This window comes from Lampetra fluviatilis, chromosome 2 (assembly GCF_964198595.1).
Source record: "Lampetra fluviatilis chromosome 2, kcLamFluv1.1, whole genome shotgun sequence".
In the NCBI taxonomy this organism is placed as follows: domain Eukaryota; kingdom Metazoa; phylum Chordata; class Hyperoartia; order Petromyzontiformes; family Petromyzontidae; genus Lampetra; species Lampetra fluviatilis.
In genome coordinates, this window is record NC_136276.1 from 18,500,973 (window position 1) to 18,521,558 (window position 20,586).

Consider the following 20,586-nt stretch of genomic DNA (forward strand, 5'->3'; position numbering starts at 1 on the left):
TTTTTTTAATCAACGACTCTACTAAAGTTTGTATCTTGAAGTGTTCAAAACTTTAAATAACCTAACATTTCAACAGCTGGCACTGCTGAGAATTTTTGGACCGACACTTGTAATCTTTGATTTTTTTATTAAATTAAGATTTGTAAAAAAAAAAAGTCGTATAATCAGTCTTGATTTGAAGCTTTCGTGACTGCAGGAATCCACTCTTTGGTTCTTTCAGTAAAGTCACGTAGGTAGAAAATACTTTTTTTATTTTATTTAAGAGTTATACTTATAATCAGGCTTCGGAAGGATAGTTTCCGTAGCACAACTAGATTTCCCTCCTGAAGCCAATATATTAATGTTTTAAAATACAACCAAAACTATGAGATGAGATAACCAAAATGGCACCTACACTTTATCAAAACACCACGCCGTACGATTCACTCGTTTCTCAACGCCAACCAACTTGAGGACTCTTTTGGTGGTTTTTTTCGAAGCTGTCAAGAAGCCAAACGTAAACCACAGAGGCTGAGGAATGAAACGCCGTGATTATTTTTTTATTTTTTTCTAACAAGAGACTGGGTGGATAATGAGACGGGGTTCTTACTGACGGGACTAAGGCCCCTGGGGCATTTGCGCTAACGTTTGAGACGAGGTGAAATTTTAGCAGTGCTATTATAACCCAGTGGAAACCAAGTCTGGCATTGAGACTGTATGTTTTCAAGCAAACTTAATAACTTACCTGTTTTGTGAATTAGAAAGACTACAATTTAAAAATATATAATTGACAACCTTTCATCACAGTATTATTTTGTATACATTTTTTTTATAAGAGTACATTTTACACAAATGTTACGTAAACCAATTTGGCTTGGCAGAACAGATGAAGCGATTGTTCATGAAAGTTCTGTAACATTCTAGTTGCATACCCTCGTCTTGACTGTCATTTGTTATGCCGTGCGTGTGCAGCAACTAAAGTTACTGCAAGGAATGCCCATGCCGTGTATATGGCTAAGCTTACAGTACAGCAGCGCACTTACTTATGAGATAATGGACCAACCTCGCGAACTGAGGGGTTTCCCAGCTTTCTGGAACGTTCTTCTGACAGAAGCCTGCAAGGGCAACTTCTGCTCAATTCAAGAGCGATATCGCGGCCAATTTCCAAAACCAGGGACAGAGCGAGGATCTTTTTGCTAAAATGGGGTGAACATCACCGCACAATCCCCAAGCCACAGTTATGGCTGAACCAATACAGCTGTAATGTGTCTTACACAAACATGTACCATAAGAGCCGGGCGATTCCCATGATTATTGTCCTGAATTTACTATTCCATGTTTAGACTCGAATATGATTTATGATGGGGATGATGGGATCGGTTTGAATCGAGGAATAATGGGGAGCTGGCCTGTACTCAGCCTGGTGAGGCATTCAGACAAGGGAGGACCCGTGGGCCCTGTCCATCCTGGCGGAATCACAATTTACACGTAGGGCCTCAATGCCAAGGTAATGTTGCAAAAGCGACTCTGGTTGATACCAGGCAGCTGGTATCAACCAGAATCACTGTTTAGATAGAAAGGCACTTTCTAGCACATGTCTGTGGAATCCATATGTTGGGACATCCCAGGAATCGTGAGAAATGCACCGCACCTATATTTACTTGTCATTGGCCACAATCTAGGATGAAAGATGTACGCATATGGAATCACGCCCCACGGTTTAGGTGGTAATTCTGCAATTTAGTGGTGTTTTTCTTCTGCCGAACCCAGCCCACTTTGGTACATTCCACCATGGTGACCGAGGCAGTCAATGGATACATTGAAAGCATCTGAATTTACCGCAAGATTGGCCATCATTTTGCCAAGAGGGATGGAGTGATTTCAATCTCTATCAAAGTCAACTCGGCCCATGCTTGCCTCCAAGATTAGTACAAAGAACATCACCTGCTGTGACTCGGTGAGATTTAAACGTAAGTTGTTCTCTACACTGGTATCTATACTCATTTGAAAATTGGATATTTTTACTTAATATTTGACACAACGCTTCAAAAAGTAAATAATAAACAGTAGAACTCCTTTTTATCTGTGCCCTGCAAGATGGTACTAATTATTACTATAATTAACCAAGAATGGGTGTCCCGCGCGTGACGTCACTCCACATAAGGCTCACCCTCCGCGTGACGTCACTCCACATGAGGTTCACCCTCCTCATTAATATTCATGAGTGGGTGGATTTTGAGACTAACGCAGAGGAAGGTCGAGCTGAATTAATTTATTGTTTACGCAAATATGACGTTTCTTTACAGAAAGTGACGGTAAAAATAAATATACGCAGCACAGTGCTACATCCGTGCGTGACGTCACTGAAAGAGCCCCCCCCCCTTCATTAATATTCATGCCCACGTGGAAATTTACACGAACGCACAAGGTCGCTCACTCCACATGCCGCACCCCTCTGCTCGTTAATAATCATGAGCGGGTGACGTCACTACACATGCCGCACCCCTCCCCAATAACCGTGAGGTGGTGACGTCACTACACATGCCGCACCCCTCCCCAATAACCGTGAGGTGGTGACGTCACTCCACATGGGGCAAACCCCCCCCACATTGATAACACTGGTCAACAACAAAAAATTCTGGCCTGGACTTTTGCAGATGTTTTAGACTAATTTCAGGGTGCTGATTCCAAATCTGATCTCAGATTTGCTCTATCACATCATTTTTATTCTATCGGCATACCCCATTTTCATTGATTTTACCCGAAATTAACTCTGTCACTTATGATTGCAAGTTGTTGCGAGTCAGTGACTGCTTTAGTGTTAAAATATGGTGCTGTATTTTTAGGATAGTGCGTTTATAATATCATTTTATGTAGACATCCACATTTATTTAATATTTTTCTCTGCAGTTTTTATTGAAAATGCAACATTTTATATCTCAAAAAACCTGATGTGATAGACAAAAACTGATGCCAGATTTGGAATCAGCACCCCAAAATTACCTTAAACCCGTTGGAATACCTTGTGCCAGAAAAAGTGTGTTGACCAGTGTAATCATGAGCTGAACAATTTTTCTATTGAATATTTCAGATATACTGCAATATACACCCGTCCTTGGACGGGCGAACAAGCCAGTTTAATTAACAATGGCCAAGTTGGACCCCTGATTCATTCTTTTAACGTGAAAAAATCCAATTGTGTGTACTGTGAAGAGCTCTGCTGGCGGTGTCAATAGGCATAATGGCAACGCCGCTCTCGTGTGGAGTCACGCAGGTCAATAAAACACACAGTTTAGTGGATACCCGCCCGGCGAGCTTGGGGATCCCATTTAGGAGGCAGTAAAGCAAGTAGATCGCAGATGTTTGAGTGGAGCGTTAACCTGTTAAATGCTTTGGGGATTCTCCAGCCACTCTTATTTCATCCCATATGAAAACATACCCAATTGTAATTGACAATTCAAAGAGAATAATCAACCAACAAAGATTTTTTTTTTTAGAAAATAAAAAATTATTATATCATCCGAGAAGGGCAACTTCACTTCCAATGCTGCACTTCCAACAGCTTTCCTTACTAACTGAAGCTTGTTCGAAGACAATATGTACTTTATTGTTGCATATCACAAAAGGAGCAAAGGCATTGTGGTGACATACGTGATTGTTGTGGTGCTGAAATCGGAGCTCTCCGATTAGATAAATCTTTTAATGTCCTCTATATTCTTCCCAATTCTTGTTGCCACACTCTACGTAATCTATTCACAACAACAATTGTGAAGAACACATATCCATATCCATACAGAGCTATTTCTTGGCCAAACGATAAAAAGCAGAACTACATTGTACGGGAAATGGTGCCATGGCAGATTTCCCATGCCCAGCACGCCAGTGTGAGCCCCAGCTCATTTTCAGTTTTGTCGTGCACCATACAACGACGCTAAAAGTGACATACTTGAGGAATGTTTCCAAGATAAGCTCATTTAGCAACACATTATACTCTTTTTGTTGTTGTTGTTGTTGCATAAGTAAACATTTTATGCCAGCTCAGAAAAATATAAACAATATTAAGTTATTAGCCATGTTCAGGTTAAACAAAATTCCAGATTAGCATTCCTCTTTGGTCGTAGAATACAGAGAAATTACTTTCACTGAAACACACAGCAAGGCCCGGGGGCTGTGGGAGGCAGTTACAGCATGTTAAGCATTTGTCGCTCTGGGATGTAGAATTTTTCAGCAAACATCCAAGCAAAACACGGTGCCAGTTGACCTTGCAATAAAATACAAGCTCTGCTGAGTGGCAGACTGGGAGTGCTTTGGACAGAAACCCAAAACCTGCCCAGATGGAGACTTCATTAACCATGGTACACGTGGCCTAAGGCTGACGAGAAAATAAAGTATATTTTTTAAGGGCCAGCCACACCATACCCCACCTCCCCACACGTGACAAGAAGGAGCAGAGATAACCAAAGAAGCCCAAATCACGAAACACTGCTTCATCCACACGTGTGGTCTCTGACAAACATCCTCGTGCCAGGTAATAAATTAACCCGTAAAAACAAAGTTTTTCACTCTAAATCCTTTATATGCGTGGCGGCTAGAGTCCTCTCGTCCTCTGGCTTGAGATGGCTGCCACCTATGGGTCAGATGATTGTCTGCCAGCATTAAGCAATTGGTAATTAAATATTTAAGAAAATTTCCTTAAACAGTGTAAAATTTAGGAATTTTTTTTCACGAACATTAATTGTCTCGCACAACAAGTCTGTGTGGAAAATGTCAGCTCGATTGGATTACGGGAAGTGGGTTAAAAAACGACCGAAAGATTTGCACGGTCGTAAGCAAGCAAGCACGCAAGCACGCAAGCACGCAAGCAAGCAAGCAAGCGAACTTAATATAAAGGATTTAAAAATAGAACCGAGGCAGTGTTTCCAAAAGAAAATGGTTGTATATTGTACATGAATCGAACTTGATAATCGAGCTTTCAAATGTAAAAAAACGAAATGTTACTTGAAACAGCATAAAAAGTCAGTGTCTCCACCCCCTACTAAGTAAATGCTGCAAATTTTCGGTTTCCTAAACAAAAATGTTAACCAGGCCTAGAAATAAATATTCAAGATGATCTCACTTTGCTTTGCTGCAGATTGTTCTGGAAAATCGAAAGTGATACATCACTAATCTTCGCGTTTTCCCACCAAACGTGGTGGCACATGGCAGCGGGTGACGTCCCTATTCTTAGCAGAAACACATTTTTATTCGTACATAAAATGACAGACTGATGAACTAAACCATCAACAGTTTTTTTTTACTTCACCGAGCTATATATAGCTGCTTTTCAGAAGCGACCTGGACACAAATTAAAGCTCAGCTAAGTGGTTTATCACGTGGAAATGTACAGCAGCCAAATATTCCAAACGCATGTTTATGAATGTGGAGGGAAAAACCGGAGGACCTGGAGAAAAATCCTCACGACCATGAGGAGAATATTCAAACTCCAAATATACAGCAGGCGTCAGGGTTGAGATCTAAACCACGACATCCTGTATACCAGGTGAGGTAGTTAACATCTTGCCAACGCAGCCCAGGTGCTATAAATAGCATTGTACCCACCAGGGACAGTTGCCACTGGGAAAGCCCTTTCAAATGTTTAAGATGAGATTAAATGTGAGCTCATTGTATTGTAAAGCACTCTAAGAAGCTTCGGCGTAAAGGGCGCTATAAACAAATCTAATCATTATCGTTATACATTACCACACTGATCAGTCTGTTTTGGTGTAGGGACTGCTGAGGACTGGTTGAGATATCACTTGCCATTGATGTTAGTCATGGCCGGGAATCAAACTAAAGTCACTGGGTTCAGACAGCATTGGGCTGTCCACTGCATCAACCACCACACCCCCAGATAACTTAACGATTTTAAACTTTGACCTCTATAGTCTTAAGTGGAAACCATCAAGAGTTATAAAACAGGCAACGCTTTGGCCAGAAGTTCATCTCAACAATAACCATTCCCTTCGAGAATATACTGGATTAGGATTTTCCTGAAAATGTCTAATTGTGGTACGAAAACAAAGATAAAAATGTGCACTCCACGTATCGTATCCACCATATGGATTTGTCCCATTGTTTCCAGCGCGTAACTGGAAGTAAACACTGCTGCTGCTGGATGTGGGATGCTTGCAGCCAGTGTCAAGGATATGAAAAAAAATAGTCGCAGATAACAGATGATTTGCAGCTCTGCTCTCAACCACCACTATCAGTCAGTGGGTTCTTTCTCCTCCTCAGGGGGTAGAGGAGGAGGGGGGGGCAGAGGGAAAACTGTTTGTGTTGCCAATGTGATTTTACCATCATGTTCACAAGCCATTCTATTACAAATAACAGGAGCAAACGTATTGCACAGATTTCATGCATTTAGCATGACATTAAGCACGTACTGCATTCACTATCCTGCCGAGTGGCAGTTTGGCGACGTGTCCTGGCGTAACCCACTTTCTTTTCACAACGGCCAAGAGGGGACGTCTCTGGGTTGTGTTTGTTCTCCCATCCGTAGCTTGGTTCCTCTATCTGTCTCTCCTTAGAATTCCCAGCATGCGTGCCTCCATGCTTCTCTTCGTGTCCATTTTTTCAGTACTGCTCCATTTTCCGTGCCATATTTCACAATTCCGTTCCATATGTCACAGCAGCCAATATACACAATTGAAAACGTTCCGCGTCAGGCCCACTGCTTTCAAATATGAATTCAATTTTCCAAAAGCACTCCAAGCCTGCCCTCGCTCACCTTTATTTCATTACTTTAATCCTAATCCACTTTCAAAATCACTCCCCTGAAAATATGCATACTCGGTTGTGCTTTCCAGTTTTAACCAAACAACAACCATGTTCTTTTGTATTTGTTTCGCTCATACCTATGGAAAAATCACTCAGGTCGGGGCGCGTATGACTCTGAGCATTTGTATTACACTTCGGTAAGGTGCTGCAAGTTGATTTGCAAATGCACGAGCTGAGCGAGCTTCGTTTTAATGCATGCGGTGTGCTCAACAGCGGCAGGAGGATGTGAGACAGGGAGCAATTGCAGCTCCTCGTTTATCAAGATCACCGCGTCGCTTCCCACTCTCGCAACCAAACGCATTTACGTTCGGTTGAGGGATTCATAAAGAGGCCACAATGAATGCGATACATACAAACAAATAAGCGCACTCGGAAAACACTTTAGATGGGAAGAGAATGGCAACGTTTGTGTTAGGATACTTGCTAACAGCACTTGCTCTTACAGTCTGTTTAGGCTATACGGGTATCTTTGTATGTCTGTTAGCGGTAAGAAAGATTTAAATAAAGACCATTCAGTGAGGTCCAATTAAGTAATAATCCAGAGATAAGCTGCGCACTATGGGCTATTAATAATTCAGTGGAGAAATGCATGCATGCACGCAATTGATGAGGGTGTGCACATGCATTATGTATGTGAAGGATATATTATTACGTGAAGCATCGTAATGAAGAATGCACAGGAAGGATGCACGTGAAGGCTGCAAATTAAAACTGCACCACGGACTTGGGTAGGAGGAATGTGCATCGAGGAAGAAGGTCGGGTTATTTGTGGGGCTATTCTTCTTATAAATTCAGGGCTGCCAGCAAAGAATGGCATTGTTATCTCAAAATGGCAACAATCTTGATATTATAATAACGGTACTTTTTATATATATCTCCATAAAAAAAACATCGGTGAGTTTCAAGAAAATGTTCTGTTCAGAAGGGTTCCGCATGGGATATTTTGCCAATTTCTAATTTGAGAAATGTGCATGCAGGGGTAACGACAGTGCTTTGTGGAAAACTTATGCATCTCTCTATCGCTTTAGTTCAGCAGGGAGACCACTTATAATCGTGACTTTGAACTCTAATATTGTGTCCGATATACCTCACGAAAGCTTTCAGCAACCAAATCCCCGCGCTGACATGTATTAGCCAACTCAATGCCTTGAGATCATGGAATGCAGTGCATGCGTGCGATTTCTGAATTGTAAACCTGCCTCGAAGGTGCTTAACCCCTTCCCGTTCCGATGACGTACGTGTATACGTCAACAGTTTTTCTTCCGATTACGTTCCGATTACGTACGTTTACGTCGTCGGAACGAAATCGATTTAGAATAGAATCAAATCGATTCCACAAGAATCGGAAGTAAAAGGCCATGCAGGAGGGCATGAGGCACAGTTTGGCTTTATCGTTACTGAGACTCCCACAAGGCCATGCGGGAGGGCATGTGGCACAGTTTGGCTTTATCGTGACCAACACTCCCACAAGGCCATGCGGGAGGGCATGTGGCACAGTTTGGCTTTATCGTTATCGACACTCCCACAAGGCCATGCGGGAGGGCATGTGGCACAGTTTGGCTTTATCGTGACCGACACTCCCACAAGGCCATGCGGGAGGGTATGTGGCACAGTTTGGCACAAGCTATCATAGAGTGCGGTCGTGTCGCTACAGTTCTCCGAGGTGAGTACAGTACAATGTCTTTAAAAACAACGGCGCTACGCCTCTCTGAATAAAATTAACGCTAACCACGTGGTTCAGGGGTGAATGGGACCCCACCCTGCAACTTGCAAATGTCTCGGAATGGAAAGGGTAAACTGCAGGCATACATCACCGCACCTGGCAGAATGTGAGCAGATGGGTGTGAGAATTAAATTAGCAAACATTTTTATGCATGCACCACACTGAACAAAAGCTGATCTTTAAACGTTTGAGAAAACTCCGTGTTAATAATGAGTTATATGTCACAAATAAAGGCTTTGTACAGGTATGAGATGGGTTTCCAAACAATATTAAAAGCAAATATAGTGGCTTCACAAGCAGTAGGTCATCAGATGAACATTCATTTTTCCCTTTTGCCGTTGCAGTTTTCTTCAAAGACATCGAGGTTAAGCGACAATTTGGTAATATCAAAGTCACATTTTATTACTTTCCCATTAAATTCGCAAACATTCAATGCAGGTACGAGAAGCCAAGTCAAGTGCCTTCCGGCTCAAGTGAACAAGGAGCTCCACGCGTCACGAAGCTCCCTGCATGACAGAGGTTTTTTTTACAAGAATTTAAATAGAAAAAAAAGAAATTTATCGTGAAAGCCTATAATTTCTTGTAATTTATCCACCGTTTATTTTAAACACCTACATGACTGCGAAGTTGCACCTAACGAGTGACGTGACGGTACACGCACCTGGCTTTTGTGGTGGCACCATGGGTGTCACGTGCTGGGCTCTTAAGCATGCAGCAGAAGTGAAACCAATGAGCCCATGGGGCTGGGTTCTTGAGCCCACAAGCGATTGGTCTGGCCTTGTGGGCACTGCCAGAGGGACACAGCCTCTTTGGCCCAGCGAGGTGCGAGAACCAGGGGCAGCCACAGCTCCTACTGGGCTTGGAAACGTGGTAAAGGTTCTGGAGGCCCTTTCAAGGAGGTGAAGTAAACAGTCAAGGTTTGAATATAATTGCCATTCTTTTCCCCCACGAATGTATTCCACAGTCACGAGTTTGAGCTTTGAAATCCTGGTCACGGTTCAACTCGGCCTCAAATTCCTTAAGGGTTGGCAAAACGCGTACCCATGTGAAAAATCCACGGTGGTCGTCCTGCGAAAAGAGAAGGGACCCCCCCCTCTCCACCACCAAGGGAATGTGAAATTTGCCCTTGTAGGCTCTGGGGTTCACCCAATGAAGATGCCCCCCCCCCTCGCTCGAGTCAGCGGGGACACTTTGAGTGTTGACTTTTAACTCGAATGTTATACCCGATATAGCTCACAATGACTGACATGCATCTGACACAAAGCACTATAAACCAGAGGCTATCACTTGTTCAAGCCTTGGCAGGCATGCTACTGCTGAACCCATTGACACATATTGTACGGTCACGTTTTTATTAAACGTAACACGTGCATATTTAAAAGGCCGAATTAAAATGTGTATGTATTAAATCTTGATTTGCACAGTAATTATGTGTGTGTGTACACCTGTATATGTGTGTATACATGCTTTGTATAGTGTAGGGGGAGCAGTAGTGCAGCAGATAGCGCGCTGCGCTATGAACCCGGCGATTCCCGCTCATGGCCAACATCACTGACGATTATCCAAACCAGTCCTGGGCCTCCCCTAGGTCGACTCAGGCTCAGATGAGTACCTGGTGCGATGTGTAAACATTACCACGAGGGAGACAAAAGTGGTCGGGCGTGTTGTCGGCAACCAACCCCCTCGTGTGCTGTGCAGGCTTTTTTAGGTGCTCGCTAAGAGAACTTGCCCAAGAAATCTGTTAAGGCTATAGGGGGATCTTTGTCTTTTATACATGCTTTGTGGTGTGGGTTAGTTTACGTGCTTGCATTGCCAAAAATATATACTGCCATGTGCACGACTGAGCAGCGAGAAACATGTTACTGCATGCTCGTTTTTCAGATTGTGTGTATGCCTGTTCACAAGTTTATAAATGATGTATTAGCAGGCACACACTGCACGATGGTGGATTTGACATGCACGTGTAACATTTCGTTTTATAGCTTTCGTGACTGCAGGGATTCATATTCTTGGTTCTTTCCCTTCTACGTGACTTTACCGAAAGAACCAAGAATATGCACATGTAAGTTTGTGCATATTTCTGTGCACAATGCACACCTTTGTTAATGCTTGAAATAAAGCAGTATGTGCCAGAATTTATCATTTTGTATCTATGACTGCAGGGCTACACGTGTATCCCTAGAAAATGTGGGAAAGATTTATAGAGTTTAATATCACTGCAGTGAATTTAAACTTGTGACATTGCGTATGGGAGTCGAGTGCTCCACAACATGACGGGTGGTACAAATACATAAATGTTGACGATGGATGGCCAGTGATTGCATACAGCTTTGGTGTTAACATCCGAGTAACACTTCATTTATAATGCTATTCAGACACAAGTGATGCTGTGGTCCAAACTCGTAACTCAGAATAAGGAAGTTGCAAGCACAAAGTTCAGTTGAAGGTTGACTTGGCTCATGATCCCGCCAGGGTCAATATTGGAACACCAATTTTGTGGGAAGGCACAAATTAGTTTATTGCCATGAAAGAATGAGACAACATTAACTGTTATGTTAACTTTGGGATAGTCACAGTCCAAAGTTATGGACCCGGCAAGCAATCCTATCTACTCTAACACTGATAAGACTGCATATTATTTTCGTTCTGCATTCAAAACTCAAGTGGAAAGCATCACAAAGCCACAGTATGACTGAATATGTTCTTTTACTTCACTCACTCCCGACCCGTCACCGATTCTTGAAAAGAACCACAATGACTCTCATGATGTAAAATACTTCAAAGCCAGTTTAAAAAAATTACACATTCACTCACCGTCAATTCTGTTCCTCTTCAACTACATTTTGGCACCCTTTACACTCAAACGATCTTGAAATCTGAAAATGATTTCCATCATGAAAGGGCACCTCTTAAAAAAGTATTCCTTAATGTGCAAAATATGCCGAGCAAGTAGTAACTCCTATCTACAAATCACAGTTTTTCCTCAGGATTGAACTGCTGCTTTCACATATGGGCAGTGCATCAAAGATGGCACTAAAACGGTTTGACAGACTCCACTCACGAGTTGTTATTCTTATTTACGATCCAGCCAGGTCCACTTTTTTCCCCTCCCAATTTCATCGTTTGCTCCGTTGCCTTCTTCTACTGTTACGCCCGTGACCAGCGAGCGCTCTTCTGAAGTCTGCCCGCGTTATTCCCCGTCTGGTTAACCTGCTCGTGTTACTCTCCCTCCCTTCGCCTCGCCCTGCGGGTCGTGATTTCTTGCCAGACTGTGCCACGAAGTCCTCCTCCTCCTCATATGCCTCAAACCCCGCACCGAAAACTCTCAAATGCTTCATCTACCTATGTTTTTCGTACCTCATTCAAATTTTTGGAAAAACACAATATACAATTTCATACCGAGCGCAAACAGAGTGTTAACCTCTGGGATTGACAACGGTGATAGTGTTTAGTCTAATGATCACATTTAATGAGTGTAGACAATACTTATGGAAAAATGACTATATTTTTTTTATTTAAGCTTGTGCCTCAATGAAGCATTGTATGTTTGTTTTTATTGGAAATGATATCATGACATCAGTGAGTATATTCATATAATAGTGTGCCTCTTATTGTAAAATAACCTTCAAGCAAACAATACGATTATAAAGTACAAATTAACATCTTAGCTCAGTTACATTCATTCTTAAGTGCTTTTTCAAACCAACAAATTCATCGTTAATTCCATATATAAGGGGTTATTCTTCACACCCACAACTACATAGATGCATATATTGTGTATGTGACATCAGCATTACAAAATATTTCTAGAGCCAAATTATGAATTAATATACCCTATAACAATATAAAACATTTCCTTCCACAACAAAGTGATGGATTAAGTGATCAAAAGGAAATTTAATCTTTTACTTGACTCCATGACCATCTTTCATCACATTCCAGATGGTTTTCAAACTGCTGTTTCAGAAAACCAAGCGCCAGGAACGCGTATCATTTGGAAGGGTTTTTATACTACTTTCTAAGGCTCGCCATCATACATATTGTTTTATACGGCCATACTTTGTGGCCTGTATTATAATTCACCAATACACATATATATATTTTTGCCAATAGTCCAATGTATTCGTAGAGCATTTGCAAACTTTGGTCACATTCTTTTGGCGAATTGTACAGCAGCCAAGGAACACTATTTGATACGCTCTGAGAAACCAACAGTGCATTCCAAAGTGAAACAAACACCAGGCATTAAAACAAAGCAGGCCCTCTAAAAGCTCTGCAGCTGCCTGGGAGAACTCTTCACTAAAAACCACAGAGGGAGTTTTTGATCGCAAACCGGCGGCGGGGGGGGGCACAAACCTGTAGTAATAACACAAAAAAATGAAAATGCCGCTCACACCCACAATGTGAGCCACACATCAGACGGCGCGGCAGTCGCAGGGAATAAAATGCCCAAATGCAAACATGTCACGGCCTGCGCTGGCTGTAAAGGAAGAGGGGCTTTTGCCAACAGATGGTCCAATGAAGGATGATAGCAGGTTGATTTTGCTTCTATGCTGCAAAGCCACGATCACATATCAAAGGTTTGCTTGAGTACTGGTAGGCTTTTAAAGCAGGAAATGTACAGTAAACATTGAGGCGATTATTTTTCTAAGTGCTGCATTAAAGGAGAAGGGGATTTATGGGTGTGGATGTTTTTGAGGTGACATTCACAGCCAGAACAACATGTTTCAGCCGTCAAATCCAATGTCCATTTTCATCACAAAATTTCCCCAGACTGCAGGGACATATCTCGTGGAGTTACACTGTATAAATGGGTTACAACCAACTTCAAACTGAACATATCTACCGTGACATATTTCAGAACAATGTCTCACAAGCATGAGGTGGCTTCTGCCGTGATGTGGCAAAACCATTTTCTGTTACAGAGCCACACCAAATCACAGCATTCAAAGAGTGACTGCTACATCAACACAAACTAATCCACGTGCAGTATGGCCAAATCTCCATGACTGCGAGGGCATCATCCAGCAGTGGAGTGACAAAGGGCTGTATTATCAACACGAATATCGAAGCGGCATAAATCAAAGCAATTTTTCCAAATCGCCAAAATAATGCACGTAAATAATATTCTGTACTCGACAATATGGTACAATTTCTTAATGCAGATCAGGTGGCGGTATTAATCAAGTGAGGACGTAGTTGTGTAACTACATTAAAAGGGTGAGACGTAACTGTACTCATAAGAGAAGAAATTATGGTCATCTCTGATGTCCTCAACGGCGGAGAGAATGAGCGTGAGAGAGGAGCGGGGATAAACTCTTGCCGATAGCATCGGAAAAAAGCGATGTCTTCTACGAGGAGGAGGATATTCCGGATGCCAGCTATCTGTTACATCAGCCCCCTCTCAGGACTTATGGGTAAACAGAGCACTCGTGCTCTTACACATACATTCAGACTCACTCAAGTGTTGAGATCACCACGACAAATGTCCTGGGGGAATTAAGACTAACTTAAGTACTACGCTAACATCCCATGCACGATAAAGGAACGTAATCCTGTGCTAGCCTGTCCCGGTTTTAAGAATTAAATACGTATTCTTTAGCCGACTTCCATAGAAGACAGTTTGAAATCTTTCACCTTTCATGAAAGGCTAAATTAGAGGCTGGATAATGAATGGAATGGTTAATTGCAAATACAAGTAAAAGCCAGAAATGTAGCTGGGATTCCAAATTAGGCTCGCTCTGAACCTCCGGACATTTCCAATGGCAGGTCAAACCTGATTAATATGCTCTACATCATGTGGACATTCACCATAATGTAAAACAGCTGGGTTATATGATCATGCAAGGCAGTCATTTTTCAAAGGGTTAACACTGCATTTGTAATAGCACAGCTTACTTAATTACAAAATTGAATCAAACACAGGAATAACAGATGCACATAAGTGCTGAAAGAAAATATCTTAATGAGTTCTTGGCCAGACAGTCTGTCTCCCAAAAACGCACCAATCATTTCAGGGCACGGGCTTTTCACAAATACTTAAGCATCGCCCCGACACCGGCGTTCCTCTTTTTGGTCTGCGGACCAGCCAGCCCCCCTCCCTCCCTGGTGACAAAACACAATCACTTCTCTCTCTCTAAATTCCACTCGTATAAAAATGATTCAAACTGCCGGATTATAAAAAAACTTTTTTTTAACACAGGTATAAGGTTTTTGGTTAGATCTTAGGGTTAGGGTTCTTTAAATCAGGGTAGTTTACCTAACTTACATCTTTTTGTCAAAATTAAATATCATGATTAAAAGGTTGAATTCATGCCCGAAACAAAAGGTGTAAACATTGTCATTATTATTGTCCGGATAAACCTGCATTTGCATCGCAGCCGCCGCTGACCATCGCAGACCACATTCTGGGAACCACTGCTCCAACACGTTTGCTTAAATCTTCATGTTTTTTTCATTATTCCACGTGTTTACCCAGGAAAGCCTCACTGAATCTCAACACTCATTCTCAGCAGGGACCTGCCAAGTTTTTGCAGTAGGGGGGGGGGGAGAGGCGACGTCGCTATGCATAATTCCAATTGAGTAATTTGTGCAGGTGGGGTCTTTCTCCATTGAAATGTATTATTCATACCATTAGCATTGTAAGATAGTTGTTTTAGCTGATCTATATAACACATACATTTGTTACACTGGCTAGTAAGATTCTCATAAATCAGTGGGTTGCTTTGCGACCACGATGTCCTGAACGGGGTTGCACCTTCAAGCGTGCGCGCAGTGTGCCGTGATGGATTAGGGGTCTGGCAAGCAAAAAAAAAGTCTCGCCTAACTTGCCGAGGGTTATGTTCCGCGTGTCATAATGAAGTGAGCTTACATGTACTTGTGGAAAACATAGTACATCTTGTACGTATATTATTTTCACATCTACATAATTGAACATTTCAGCAATTGTTCAATCGTCACGCGCTCTGTCCGTAGAGAATTGCGAGGCACAGTTCTAGACCTCCACGTTCCTCTGCCTTCCACTGCTCTGTTCATCTGCCTCCGCGCCCTTCATCGTATAACAACGCCGTTGTTCACCCCTCCCTCTTGGTCTTTTCCCAAAGAAATCTTCCCTCAATCACTTCCTTCAGCAAGCCCCTTTTTCCCTCTCGCTATGTGCCCAGTACAGATGTGCTTGCTCTTCCTAACAACAGATCGAATGAGTTCACTTTCTTCTCCCGACAGACGGAGCAGCAACATTGTTTGTTTTTCTCTCCGTCCCAGCTTATTTTCATAACTCTGCTCCGAATTCACATTAAAAACCTTCCAAACTCTCCCGAGTGTTCCCTTTTAGAAAGTCAACCTTAATATATTTTAATATGTAATGTACAGTGTCCTGGTTATATTAATGTTTAAGAATAAATCTTGCTCCCTGGTATGTGTGTGTGGAGGTGGCTTTTGGTGGATAATCCAGATTTTCATTCCGTCCTGCGACACTACGGGGCACTACCGTTGGGGCTGTGAAGGTCGCCAGGAAATGGCAGTGAAGACAAATAAAGAAACTGGGCTGTGGACCCATTTGTAATGGCCACGCCAGTGCTATCCCCTCATGCGCGTGGGTTTTTTTTGTTACAGCTACTTTGGTGTACTCCCACATATGGCATCATAAAGGGGCTCTAATCAGGCTTGATAATTAAAGGGCATAATGACCAAAACAATTGCCAGATTGAGCAACGGTCTCTTTTTACCTTTCAGATGTTTTTTTCGGGGCAATCCAAATCTTTTTGCCGCTTGTTCGTACAGCAAAAGTTGCTGGAGGTCAGATGTGCAGATATGCACAGGTGCACGTGTGTTTGAAGCTTCGTTTCCGCAAGATTCACACAGCAACCGTTGAGAGAGACCGGGATAATTTTTTCTTCTTCCAAACTCCGGTGCTAATGACCTCGAACGGCACGTAGCTTTACGTAATTGCTAATCTTTTCCATCAATATGTAAATTAAGCCGCGACACATTGCGCACACATGGTGTGGTTGGTAATTAAGGAAGGCTGCACCGTGGGGTGTAGTGAGCACTGGAGTTGAGTGACAATGAGACAGACTGCTGGACAGACCTGTATAGCAAAGGGACATGTGTGCTGGTGGAGCGTACCTATTAAAGCCAACACAGAACGTGATGCCAATGGGTCAAAGGGGTTTGGTCAATGCCACCTGGGTTTGTAAAATGATATCAATGGGCAGTGCTCACAACGGGCAGAAACTTAGCAGAAATATCGTCTGTTTTATACACACACTTCCTATTTATAGTCATATTCCGAGATTTTTTGGATCACATTTTGTGTTTTTTAAATTTACATTTTCAAGCAAATACAACGGGGTATCCGTATATAACGACATATTTCTCATTAAAAAAAAGGTACCCTGTTCCTCTTGTTATTATGCATGTTTGCGATGAAGAGTTCATACATTCAACCCCGAATGTATTTTCATTGCCAGTGCTGAAATGTACACATCATGCCAGATGCTCACGTTAGGGTGGGTGACCTAGGGCAGACCCATGCTAGAACCGTGGACATGCAAGGGCATGATGAAGGATATAAGTTGTATTCATTCATTACCTGGAGTGGTGTCGCGAATTCTGCGGCAAACTTGCTGCTGCTGCTTGAGAATTATTGCCGACTGGTGTTACACTTTTATTTTAAAGTAACATTCTCAATATAGTATTAATCACTATGACACCAGCTCTTTGACCAAAACATACCACTGAATAGTGTATCGCAGTGCAAGAATATAATTCACAGTTGAGTTTAAAAGGTCATGGCATTCTCAGCCTCTCTTACCCCTTGGGTTGATAAACGCAGGATTGCGGTGTGGTCATCCATCAGTGGTTCTTGCTAAGAGACAGAGCCCTGCCACAGCAATGTGGAATTCATACCACTGGCTCAGCCCCACTTGTTTGTATAAATCAGGGAGATCGCTTGACTTTTGACTCAAAAAATATAACGTAACGATCCTCGAAACGTTATTTAAGAAAATAAGATCAGCCAACCAGGACTGCAATTGTCCAACTGAGCAAAAGTTCAAAGTTCATTTATTAGGTATAGCCCTGTGAGCCATTCGGCTCTTGAATCGGGTGCAACCGCAACAAACAAAAAGTGACTATGTGCAAACAGAAAATCCAAGAAAAGACAGCAAAATATTGCAGAAAAATCACCGTACACCAACCCTGTGCAAATATCCCAGTGGGATGCAAGTCAATGGAAGGTTTCAGTGACAGGGGCGCCAAGTCCACCTACCGTCGTGTACTTGCCGAGCTGACACAGCGATGGGAAAGTCTCCTGGTGGGCACGGCGCACGCGGTCAATGAGGTCCTCGATCTCGGGACACGGCGGAGGAATTTCCAGCAACTCCGGTCGCACCACCTCCTTCTTCTTTTTGCTCCGGTCATTCCTCACCGCTGCTCGCAACGAAACATCGACAAAAAACGCGCGCACACCAACGGGCAGGTTAGCCCTTTCCCATTCCAAGACGTCTTGTGAAGCCACGATATTTGCTTTTAATGTCGTTTGGAAAGATATCTCATGCTTGTACAGAGGCTTTTTCGTGACGTAACTTGTTCTTAACACTGAGTTTTCGCAAACATTTAAAGCTTGGCTTTTGTTCATTGTGATGCGTGCGTTAAAATGATTTCTAATTCAATTAGCAGACCCATCCCCGCACATTCTGCGAGGTCTGGTGATGTATGCCTGCAGTTAACCCTTTCCGTTCAGAGACGTCTGCAAGTTGCAGGGTGGGTCCCGTTCACCTGCGAATCTCTGAATCTCGGAGCGCGCAAGTGGTTAGCGTTAATTTTATTTTAAGAGGCACAGCGCTGTTCTTTTTACAGACATTGTACTGTACTCACCTCAGAGAACTGTAGTGTCACGACCGCACTCTATGAAAGCTCGTGCCAAACTGTGGCACGCCCTCCCGCATGGCCTTGTGGGAGTGTCGGTAACGATGAAGCTATTTTATTTTAGTTTTTCTTCCCGTTTCGTTTTGACGATGTACACGTACGTCATCGGAACGGGAAAGGGCTAAATACCTCACTAACGGTCAAGCGGTCATCTTGACCAAGACCATTCATGCCCAAACAAACACACAAAGATCCCTATTTTGGCCTTACCAGACTTTTGGGGCAAGTTCTGAGAGCGAGCACCAATGAAGGCTGGCACGGCAAACGGGGCGGAGAGGTGGCCAGCATGCCTGGCCCTCTGTCTCCCAAGTGGTGATGTTTACACACCGCAACAGGTTCTCATTTGATGCTGAGTCTACCTAGGGGAGGCCCAGGACCAGTTCAGACATACGTCACTGTTGTTGGTCGCGAACAGGAATCGAACTCGGGTCGCCGGGTTCGTCGTGCAGCACGCCAACCACTGCGCCACCGCACCCCATATACCATTGATGCCCACACATCACCGCGCTAACACTTCCCTCTGGTAGACGTTGAAGCTGATGCACAGTGGACACACGACCCCATGTCTGCCCTCCCGAGTATTCCGCTTTCAGACTGCAGGCCTTCCCCCACTTGGTAACTGACCCCTGGACACCACCCCAGAGCTTGTAAACCTGGCTTCCCTCGATCCTTCACACGTACTCAACGAAAACACAGCCTCCTTTACAGATTGCACGTACAAAGTTAACTTTTTATTGTGCCACTGAGTAAATATTAAGGATAGCCATGCTCTTGCAAAGAGGCTCTCATCCTTGATCTGCACCTACCGAAGCAAGCTTAAGTACGAGTTAAACGTCAAAGCGTCGTGATAATTTTTATTTTATGTTTTATTTTTATTATTTCCCTTCTACGTGACTTTACCGAAAGAACCAAGAAGATTAATCCCTGCAGTCACAAAAGCTTTAAATCGAAATTTAGCGCCTACCAGGTTAAATAAGCAAGACGGAGTGCTGATCACAGTATATGGCCATAGGCCAATGGTAGACATTCCATATTCCGATATTGTTTCTCTAAAGAGCAATCACTGATTGCTTACTTCAACCTCAGAAGAATGAGCGGCTCAGTCAACCTCCCATACAAAGATATCAACTTAAAATCCTACAAATGTGACTTAAGCACTCTCAAAACCACAGCCGACCATTCCAGATACAATTTGAGTCCACAAATTGCCTTGCACATGTGTATCCATCACCCAAACATTGACATTTTTGGGTGAAATCCAGTTGCGTTGTGACCACAAATATGCTGGCCTGATTCTTCGGAAGTCCTGATTTAGCCATTGCCCTGCCTTGTCTTCAAAACGCCAACTCCCCTGGCCACTTCCTTAGCTCTCTCTCCCAGCCACTGCAGACTCCCACTCACCCACCACTCTTTCTTTGTGTGCTCTGGGGTACGTACGAAACATCTGGACCCCAGGCTTGCAACAAAAAAAAGCCCTCTTTTTTTTTTCCAACCATATGGAATAATCAAGTTATTATGGCCATGCCTCCTCATTATGATTATGGTATGAAAGGGTTGTGACCTTATGGAGAGTTGAGAAAAAACGGATATTAATTTATGGCAGACCAAAAAAACTGGCAGCATAAAATATGAAACTGCTCTGTCCATTAAATTTGTATCCAGCCTGGTGTCACAGCAATTACAGCCATTGGCTCACAATCAGAAAGTTAGGAATACAAATCACGATCATGAGCAATCTCAGTAGTTATCCCTCTGGGATCGTCTCTTTGTGGGAAGTTAACAGCTGCCGTGGCCTGGAGAGACTGGCCACCGTCACGTGAATGTGGATTTTCCACCATCGCCTCAGGGAAACTGATGGAGATTAATACTTCCCATGGCGTTTTTGAAGGTCCACTTTGGACTTTTTTGACTGGCGGTGCAGTGGATATGAAACATTTCCATACATTTTGGAAGAGTAAAATGAGTAAAGAGGAAACAACATGATGACAGTAGTTTATGTGTGCATTCAATTCAATATCAGGGTCTCTACAAGCAAGGGTACAGTAGCAGAGGCTGAATTATGGGTCCATCACCCCACCATCAAGTCAAAGAATGGTCGCTGGAAGGACACATCACAGAACTGCTTCTGAAGGAGTAGG

General features: G+C 43.0%; 1 protein-coding gene across 1 annotated transcript in view; it reads right to left on the reverse strand.

Annotated features, from left to right (window-relative positions):
• LOC144943766 (retinoic acid receptor alpha-A-like) overlaps positions 1 to 20,586 on the reverse strand; it is a 77,765-nt gene that overhangs the window by 14,462 nt on the left and 42,717 nt on the right. The window contains exon 4 of the mRNA XM_078871573.1: positions 17,790 to 17,950. Within this exon, the coding sequence (XP_078727699.1) occupies positions 17,790 to 17,950 (161 nt within the window). The remainder of the gene's footprint in view (positions 1 to 17,789; positions 17,951 to 20,586) is intronic.